Genomic DNA, 10511 nt, shown 5'->3' with positions numbered 1-10511 from the left:
TTTGATAGGAATTGCACATATTTGTTATAATTTAAAAATGCATTTATGAACTTTCGTACATTCTTAACAGAGTATGTGACAGGGTGTGACTCACCCTTCCTGTTGCTTCTTCTGCATTTGCTTCTACTTCTTCTAACTGAAGCTTATCTGTGTTTTGCAACAACGTAGAAGCGTTAGAAAGTTAATCTGCCTGGGAACTGAGGAACATATGATGCATGTATTGTTTTTATGATCACACCCAAAACTGTATCAGTAAAAAAGCTCAAAGAGGAAGAGCTGATTGGGAAGGAGGTTTGGAGTCTCTGCGCTACTTCCACTTTGTAAAGTGCTTGAGACACAGACTCTGAGTCCGTCTCTTCTTTTATGCCAAAGAGGTTTTAAACCTGACAAATGTTTTCTAAGTTTATTCAAAGTCAGCGTTGTGGTGAGCGGGAGTCCATCCCAGCAGGCAAAAGCCAGGATACACCGTGGACAGTTTGTGTGTCCTTTCATTAACACCAAATGATAAATGGTGGCGGCCAACCAAGCAGACATAGTGATCATAGAGAAGCAGCAGAGGAAAGCCGTAGTGATCGATGGATCCATCCCCAATGATGGAAATATCAGGAAAAAGGAGAAACTGGAGAAGTACCAAGGCCTCAAGGAAGACCTGGAGAAGGCCTGGAGGGTGGAAGCAACAGTAGTAACCATAGTGATGGGAGCACTGAGGGCCGTGTCCCCCACACTGGAGAAGTGGCTCCAACAGATACCTGGTGAGACATCAGACATCTCCGTCCAGAAAAGATCGGTCCTAGGAACAGCTGAGATACTGGAGAGGAGAATCCCAGGACTCTGGTAGAGAAGCTGAGCTGGAGAGATGAACATCCACCCACCCTACCCTGGGAGATGGGAGATATGTATGTATTTCTCCATTTAAGCTTCACACTAACAAAAAACCAGAGAAAATTGCTTCTGTGTTTTTTTTGTCTGTTTGTTTTGGACAAGAATTAAACAGAATAAATGTTTTTTTTTAGCAAATGACTGAGACGTAAAAAGAGGAAGTTAATAACAATGAGTCTAATACTCAGAGTATCTCATTGTTATGAGTCCTACCCAAACCAGAGATACTCAGCCTGGTTTATTTCCACAATTATTTTTAAAAAATCAATCAAAGTCATTGCAAATTTACCTCTACCAGATGGCAGAGCAGGTCTTTAAAGGGATGTACACACCAACTATGCATCTTTTCAATCAATCTTTTTCATTTACTGTAAATCGGTCACCTTCAAAGTCCAAAAATCACATGAATCTGTGTCTGCATGTATCGACACATTCATGTGTGTTTGGAAAAATATTTTTGTATATATGTGTGGTTTATCGTGGTGTTGCAGGTTCTGCTGGCAATGAAGGTGCTGACACTTCAATAATTCTTTGTGTTTTTAGCTTTGCTTGTGTTTGTTTTTAGTATGGAATCCTTTGTAGAAATAACACACAGATCTCTCATGGTTTGTGTTTATCATGGGTCTTTAGTTCTGGTTTCCTGAATTTACTTTGTAGTTTTGTGTCTCATTTCCTCTGTAGCCTTTGTTTCTGCTAATAGTTTTCACTTGGACTCAATGAGTTGATTCATTTCATGGACTCCACCACCCCCCTCATGACAGAAGTAAACTGAAAGCAGCAAACACAGGCGGCTGACAGAAAACACCACCAGGAGACTCTTGTAATAATCCAGCAACACTAAACTGAAACACAGGCTATAAATACAGACAAGGACAGAACAAGACACAGGTGAACTTAATCAACTAATAGAGTCCAGGTGAAAACTCTGAATGGGAACAAAGGCTACAGAGGAAACAATACACAACACTACAAAATAAAAACAGGAAACTAGAACTAAAGATCCGAGATCAACACAAACAATGACAGGATCAGCAGTAACCAAGTCTTTTCTCATCATTCTCTCACGTCTGGAACAAACCCACAACACAATCTATTTACATGTTTATACTTTTTGTTATCAGACAGTTTTTGCTAAATGTGAGACTTGAGCTTTACAGACAAGTTCACGTAAAAACACACTGCTGCATTACAACATCAGAAATTTATTCCTAGTAAAAGAAAAAGAAGTGGGTACGGTACAGGTACCTGTGGGACGCCTTGAGAATCTAATCGTGACCCTCCGATGCATCAATGATTAAAAATCATTGCCACATGTTTTCACATACAATATTTTGCTCCTCCAGACGTAAAGAGACACTTTTGTCTTTTACAGTATTTGACTTTTTTCTTGATTTATTTATCTTATCTATTCTATAGAATTATTTATAAAATATTAGATTGTCATGACTAGCGACCTGTCCAGGTAAACTGTCTCTCGCTGCATGACTGCTGGGCGGACTTCAGCCGCCACGTGACCCTCCATTGGAACAAGCGGTTAGGACCGTGGATGGATGAATATATTGTCATGTTCATATAATAGAAATGTTCCATAAAAACCGACTAATATTTTCTTGTCCTGTTCATCACAGAGGAAATGGTGTTTTCTTCAGAGTGGTGGGTGACTTAAAGTCCACTAAAGTGGCAAAAATGCAAATGTACCAACCTCACTTATACATATTAAAGAAAACAGCCGTTTACTACGTGTCCACTGTTGTGTCTCTGATGCATTAAAGGTTTAAAACCTACTGGTACTGAAACAGAAACTATTTACATATTTCCACACGTCTTCCTGCTACTATCTACCTGCTGTCCTCACTGCAGCACCTCCACCTCAGCTGCATCCCAAACGTCTTCTTGGCTTTATTCCAGCCATAGAGGATCATTATTTTCCTGCTTTTCTCATCACTTGTTGATCTTTACCTGCTCCTGATTGGACGTTACCGTCAGTTTAAGCTCTCTGATTGGTGGAAAGTCTGACAGGAAGTGTCTTCATCATCATGTCCAGGTGAAAATAGAGGTCTCTTAGCAACATGGTAGTGATGGTGATGAAGATGTGATAAATAATGGTGGATTTACCATCTAGAGTCTCTGAATAAACATTACATGTTGTGTCTGGATTGTAAACCTCCTGGACGGATAGAAACGCTGGAGAACCTCCGTAGACCAGCTGAATGGTTCTCCTGTCAGACATGACAGAGTTCCACGCTGCGCCGCAGAACTTGATGGAGGTTTCCACAGTGTCGTGTGGTTCTATCTGTCAGTGATGAATGTTTGAGGAAGTTTTTATTTATCATATTCAACCATTTTGTCACATTTGCAGACAAACTGAATATCTTTTATCCTTAAAGTTGATTTATGTTTAAATCAATTTATGTTGCTTTCTGAAATACAAAAATGGATTTAAAATAAATGAAAATGACAAAACTAAACCTCAAATTTCTTATATTCAAGCAGATCCAGATCCTGAATGCAGGATGGAAATGAAGATCATCCTGCTCCAGTAAAACCAGTCAGAGGTCATCAGTCTGCATCACCGTGCTGCTCTTTCATCTTTTATTGAATAAAAACACAGTTCAGACTCAGACCATGTTAACATACATTATGTTGAGAACAGAGCCAAGAGGAAACACAGACGGACAGACATGCAGTCAGTTACACAACCAGCATCAAACTACAACCACTCTGTACAGGAGACACAAACACAGCGACGTGTGCCACCAAAACCAGTCACAACTGGTCTGATTTAGTCTTATTTACATGTGACATCTCACACACCTTAGAAAAACCTTTAAGTCAAACTTTTATTTACTTATTTTCTTCTTTTTCTGGAGCTTTTTTTCTTGGTTTTTCAGGTTTTGAACGATGAGAAGTTTGAATGATTTTGCATCATCGGGACAGGGACTTTTCTCCACTAGGGGGCGCTGTGATTGCACTCGTGGCTGATAACGTCAACCATCTGGGTAGTGAATAGAAGAGAAAAAAAGACAAGCAGGAAGGTGGAAATAACATTGACACACACACGGCTGTCTCCGAAGTAAAAGTAGTTTCACTCGGATATATTTGGTCGTTCGCAGTACTGACGTACGCTGAGGTGGACGTACTCATGCAGGACACAAGACACACTGCTGGACACAGACAAGCGGTAGCTGCAGAGGCCCTCCAGAAGAAGCCTGTTAGTTTGATCCAATGTGTGTTTAGTGGGATGAAGCAGCGACATGCCGACACACACACTTTCACCGTCGGTTGGAAGACAGGAAGCCAACACAAAGTCCTGAACCAGAGGGACGGAGTCTGGCAGTCCCCATGTGGGACGTCTGGAAGCCGAAGACGAGTTCAGGAGGAAGATGTCTGACGGCTGAGAGGCAGGAGGTTCAGCGCGTCACACAAAGTCCCACAGAGGCTCACCGGACCAGTAGAACAGGTCCAGAACTCCAGGAAAACAGGGAACATGTAAGTGGTCTACATGTAATACAGAGACGGAGTTTCAGTCTTCAGGAAGAGTTCTCCTCGTCCAGGATCAGGTCTCCAGGATCCATGAAGGACTTTCCAAAGATCTTCTCTGGATGTTTCTGCCTTTTGTTCTGGTCTCGGATCCTACACAGGACCGGGTTCTGGAGTGGATCCATCAGACCTGTTGAGGTCCCGGTTCTGCAGAGGATCCACCAGACCTGTTGAGGTCCCGGTTCTGCAGTGGATCCACCAGACCTGTTGAGGTCCCGGTTCTGCAGAGGATCCACCAGACCTGTTGAGGTCCCGGTTCTGCAGTGGATCCACCAGACCTGTTGAGGTCCCGGTTCTGCAGAGGATCCACCAGACCTGTTGAGGTCCCGGTTCTGCAGAGGATCCACCAGACCTGTTGAGGTCCCTGTTCTGCAGTGGATCCACCAGACCTGTTGAGTTCCCGGTTCTGCAGTGGATCCACCAGACCTGTTGAGGTCCCGGTTCTGCAGAGGATCCACCAGACCTGTTGAGTTCCCGGTTCTGCAGTGGATCCACCAGACCTGTTGAGGTCCCGGTTCTGCAGTGGATCCACCAGACCTGTTGAGGTCCCGGTTCTGCAGTGGATCCACCAGACCTGTTGAGGTCCCGGTTCTGCAGAGGATCCACCAGACCTGTTGAGGTCCCTGTTCTGCAGAGGATCCACCAGACCTGTTGAGGTCCCTGTTCTGCAGAGGATCCACCAGACCTGTTGAGGTCCCGGTTCTGCAGTGGATCCACCAGACCTGTTGAGTTCCCGGTTCTGCAGAGGATCCACCAGACCTGTTGAGGTCCCTGTTCTGCAGAGGATCCACCAGACCTGTTGAGGTCCCGGTTCTGCAGTGGATCCACCAGACCTGTTGAGGTCCCGGTTCTGCAGAGGATCCACCAGACCTGTTGAGTTCCCGGTTCTGCAGAGGATCCACCAGACCTGTTGAGTTCCCGGTTCTGCAGAGGATCCACCAGACCTGTTGAGGTCCCGGTTCTGCAGTGGATCCACCAGACCTGTTGAGGTCCCGGTTCTGCAGAGGATCCACCAGACCTGTTGAGGTCCCGGTTCTGCAGTGGATCCACCAGACCTGTTGAGGTCCCGGTTCTGCAGAGGATCCACCAGACCTGTTGAGGTCCCGGTTCTGCAGTGGATCCACCAGACCTGTTGAGGTCCCGGTTCTGCAGTGGATCCACCAGACCTGTTGAGGTCCCGGTTCTGCAGTGGATCCACCAGACCTGTTGAGGTCCCGGTTCTGCAGTGGATCCACCAGACCTGTTGAGTTCCCGGTTCTGCAGTGGATCCACCAGACCTGTTGAGGTCCCGGTTCTGCAGAGGATCCACCAGACCTGTTGAGTTCCCGGTTCTGCAGTGGATCCACCAGACCTGTTGAGGTCCCGGTTCTGCAGAGGATCCACCAGACCTGTTGAGGTCCCGGTTCTGCAGTGGATCCACCAGACCTGTTGAGGTCCCGGTTCTGCAGTGGATCCACCAGACCTGTTGAGATCCCGGTTCTGCAGTGGATCCACCAGACCTGTTGAGGTCCCGGTTCTGCAGAGGATCCACCAGACCTGTTGAGTTCCCGGTTCTGCAGTGGATCCACCAGACCTGTTGAGGTCCCGGTTCTGCAGAGGATCCACCAGACCTGTTGAGGTCCCGGTTCTGCAGTGGATCCACCAGACCTGTTGAGGTCCCGGTTCTGCAGTGGATCCACCAGACCTGTTGAGATCCCGGTTCTGCAGTGGATCCACCAGACCTGTTGAGGTCCCGGTTCTGACCAGACCTGTTGACCTGTGGATCCACCAGACCTGTTGAGGTCCCGGTTCTGCAGTGGATCCACCAGACCTGTTGAGGTCCCGGTTCTGCAGTGGATCCACCAGACCTGTTGAGGTCCCGGTTCTGCAGTGGATCCACCAGACCTGTTGAGGTCCCGGTTCTGCAGTGGATCCACCAGACCTGTTGAGGTCCCGGTTCTGCAGAGGATCCACCAGACCTGTTGAGGTCCCGGTTCTGCAGTGGATCCACCAGACCTGTTGAGGTCCCGGTTCTGCAGTGGATCCACCAGACCTGTTGAGGTCCCGGTTCTGCAGTGGATCCACCAGACCTGTTGAGGTCCCGGTTCTGCAGAGGATCCACCAGACCTGTTGAGTTCCCGGTTCTGCAGTGGATCCACCAGACCTGTTGAGGTCCCGGTTCTGCAGAGGATCCACCAGACCTGTTGAGGTCCCGGTTCTGCAGTGGATCCACCAGACCTGTTGAGGTCCCGGTTCTGCAGTGGATCCACCAGACCTGTTGAGGTCCTGGTCTTCAGTGCAGTTCTTGTGTCATGTGACGCATCATGTGGATCAGTTGTTGGATCTTCTGTAGAGTCGATGAAACTTCGTTTCTCGACTTTGCAGAGTTTTTTCATGCTTGAACGCTTCACCAGTCAGAGTCACTTAAACACACGTTCATCTGACAGGGTTCCGGTTCCAGGACTGGACTGAAGATGGGAATAAAAAGGAGGACTGTGGATCAGCACCAGTTCATGAGGACCGGATCAGGCCTGCAGGTGCTGCAGTTTCTCTCAAACTGGGGAGTTAGGAGGCTGTTTCATGCCTGAATGAATCACAAGTCAGAGCGAAGCGGTTTAACAGAGCGTTGAGGGAAAAGTTGAAAATGTCCAGTAAAAACCAGTGAAAACCAGTGAAAGACCTTCAGAGAGCTGGAGACCTGTCGCTCAGGACCAGTAGAACCATCTGGCTTTCCCAGTTCTTCCTAAAGGTTTCCATTGTCTGATCCAGTAACATCCAGGAAGACGTTTTCTCCTCGATAAACAGAAGCAGGAAGGATGCTGGAGGGGAACTGGGTCTTAACTGGTCTGGAGTCTCCCAGGTGAGTCCTGTCTGGTTGCTTTGTGTGACGCTGTGAACGCAACCTTTGACCCCAAGCAGCCTCGCACAGCGTCGGGATTTAGCTGGAAGACGGTTTTCCTCGTCATGCGTGGACGAGCGGGAAGCTCAGGCTGGCTGCAGGTCAGCCTCCATCATGGTGGAAGGGACGGTGGGTCCAGAGTCTCAGTGGGTGTGTCGTCATTAAAGATCAAACTGGAGCTAAACCCCGCCCCCTTTAAACCTGTACAGATGAAGATGTTTGCATGAAGAAAGGAGCGCTCGGCGTTTGACATGAACAGCTAAGTCGCTTCTGTTCTCGCCTTCTTTCAGTGCAGCGCCAAGTCAAACTTTCAGCGTGAAGCGGAAATGTTTTAGCCCCGCCCCCTCCTGGCCTCACGGCGCCTCACTGCAGGATTTTCTGCCGCGTGTCGGGCAATCTGAGGGCCACCATGCCGCCGCACACCAGCGCTGCGAAGGACAGCAGGATGGGGATGGCCTTGGTGACGCCCACGCAGCTGGCGAAGATGGAGCTGCCGAGGATGGCGGCCAGCTTACACAGAGCGTTCAGCACGCCGAACGCCGTCGCCCTGAAACAGAAGCAACATGTTAAACGACCACATGACTCAGACGGCGCTTTGACCTCACAATGGCACCTTTGTTTAACTAAATACCACCGTTACCCGATAAAATAAAAGCAGAGAAGTGGATCAGAAAGACGTTTAGCTCCAAATGAAATCTTAAGTATGCTGTTTTAGATTTACTGCTGCGTAACTTTCCCTCCATCGTCTCTGTTCCATGTCCGCTGGGACGATTTTCAGTCGGTTTCCTGCAGCTTTCAGCTGTCCTCCACATGGCTGCTCTGACTACTAGGTTGTTGCCATGGTGACTGGACTTGTGCGGGTTGCTAGGGTCCTGCAGACAGTTGTGTTGTGGACCTGGCCTACTCTGATACGGGTGGTTCCCATGGTGACGACCTCATGGATGGACTCCCTCAGTGCTGGACAGTTTGATTGCGATTGTGAAGCTTTTTTTTCTAATTCACGTGGAATTGATCACAACTCTGCGATGGACTTGCGAGCTGTCCAGGGTGTACCCCGCCTTTTGCCCAAAGCCAGCTGGGATAGGCTCCAGCTTCTCCGCGACCCTTCATTGGATTAAGCGGTTTAGAAAATGAACAAATGAATGATCACAACTGATTTATCAGGTTCATTTGACGTCTACAAACTTACTTCCTCCAAGTTATCAAACTGCCAGTAAAGTCGCTGAAAATTGCATAATTTTGTTCGTTGTTACGGCGTTTGCGACTCCTTTTAAGAGCTTTCTGCTTCTTTGTGCGTTTAACTTGTGTGATTTTACTGAACGTTTACCTTCTGCAAAGCATCTTCATACAGAAACAAACGGAGAGGGAATGGAGGGAAAACAGGCATGTCTGTCACCTCTTTGAAGCCGGGTAGAGCTCCACGGTCACCACCTCGATGCCGTTCCACGCCGCTGCGCTGACACCACAGAACAGACACTGCAGGGCAATGATTGCTGATTGGCTGAAGCTCAGGAAGAGGAGGAAGGAGCAGCCAGCAGAAATGAGCATAGACCCACCTGAGGAAACCAAAGAGAACCTGTAATCATTCAGTCAAGAAAACCCAAACATACAAGCCAATCAGTCGCTGCATCACCAATGATTTTCACCCGGCCAATCTTCTCCACAAAGAGTGCCGAGATGATGTTGCCGGGCAACACAGCCAGGCTGCCCAGGAAGCTGACCAGGTAGATGAGGACGTCGTTCTCCTCCACTGTGTCCGGGTGGCAGCCATGTTTGTTGTGCTCAAAGGTGGTGTTCTCCATCTTACAGTCGATGAACTTCTCCTTTGACAGGTCTGCAGAGAGCAGGAGGAGATTCAGAAGGCATTGAGGTCCCTGAAGGCTCCGCGATGGCCCCTTCACACCCGAGGTTTACATCAGAGACATGCCTTTAGTGTGCTCTGAAGCTAAGATCTTTCTTTGTAAATGGACTTTTAGTCATGCTGACCACTCAAAGTGCTTTACACTAAAGTCACAAACACTCACACCCCGATAACGCAGGACGTCAGTGTCTGGCCCAAGGACACGCAGGCATGCGAAGCCTGGAATCAATCCGTCAACTTTCTGATTGGAAGACGAGTTACTGAATAAATACATCCTGCAGCAACAAAACTGTCAGGATTATTGTAGCTAAAATAATTTTTAACATGATATTATTATAATATCAATTAAAAAAAAACTGCAAGGAAACATAATTCTATTAGCTGGTGGGATTTTGGTCTTTTTTTTCTACATTAAAAGCTTCAACTGCTTGATGGCTGTTTTAGTTACAAAAGGAAAATATTAAACAAGTACGATGTTGGATCAGACAAAAATATTTTAAACAAAAGTTTGTTTTATTTCCCATAAAACCCAGTAAAGATACGACACGAAAAGAGATATGAATACCTTGTTTTCCAGTTACTTCTTAAGATCTTTTTAACAAATTTTAAGAAAACATTTTAAGTATCTTTTCTGACCAGGATTTTTCTACATAGAAAGTATGGAACAAATCTCTAGTTTTAAGCCCTAAAAACACCCTACAGAGAAAAATATATATTCTACAACCAGTGGATTAACTGGTGACAAGTGAGGGTGTCAGGACTGGGTATAAAAGGAGCATCAAATGTTCCAAAGCAAGAATGAGTTTTAGTTCATCACTTTGGTCCAAACTCCAACAGAATCATCATTACAATCATTAATGACAGATTGTGAAGAACTTTATCCCTTTCAGCATCTACAATCTTAAATTCAACTAGATTGGACACAGATTCTCCTGAAAATCTGCACTAAAACTCCTATTTGAAATAAGCTAATGAAAGATGATGGAAACAAGATTCTATCCAACTTTTACTCGTTGCACTGCAACAAATTCTACTTCTGCTTACCAAAAAAAACTGACTAGTGAAGACATTGAAGTTAATCCTTTTGTCTTGTCTTGGTTAATATATAAATATTTTTAGTAAACTTTTCAAATTTGATGGTTTATAAACAAATGATCTAGACAAGGTATGATTGTAACTTGAATTTTGGAATTTATAGTTGAAATATTTTAAAATATCTTTGTTGGCTTGAGAAACTACAACCTGCAGGATGTGGAGACACTTATGGTCAAACTATTACGATACTAATGTGTAGACTAGAAACATACTTCTCTTTTTATTTATTCTCATCTGTTTCTGTCATCAGTTTTTTCA

At 46.1% G+C, this 10511-nt stretch overlaps 1 protein-coding gene across 1 annotated transcript in view; it reads right to left on the bottom strand.

Moving 5' to 3' along the window:
• Window positions 1–7660: 7660 nt before the first annotated feature.
• Window positions 7661–10511, bottom strand: part of LOC306766339 (synaptic vesicle glycoprotein 2B-like) — a gene marked incomplete at both ends in the record, with an annotated part of 31107 nt that continues 28256 nt past the window's right edge. Inside the window, 3 exons of the mRNA XM_079254038.1 lie at window positions 7661–7844; window positions 8694–8853; window positions 8931–9131. Of these exons, the coding sequence (XP_079110164.1) occupies window positions 7661–7844; window positions 8694–8853; window positions 8931–9131 (545 nt within the window). The remainder of the gene's footprint in view (window positions 7845–8693; window positions 8854–8930; window positions 9132–10511) is intronic.

Source organism: Telmatherina bonti (genome assembly GCF_933228915.1).
Source record: "Telmatherina bonti genome assembly, chromosome: 2".
NCBI classification, from domain to species: Eukaryota; Metazoa; Chordata; class Actinopteri; order Atheriniformes; family Telmatherinidae; genus Telmatherina; species Telmatherina bonti.
This window is presented reverse-complemented; position numbering and strand designations above follow the sequence as displayed.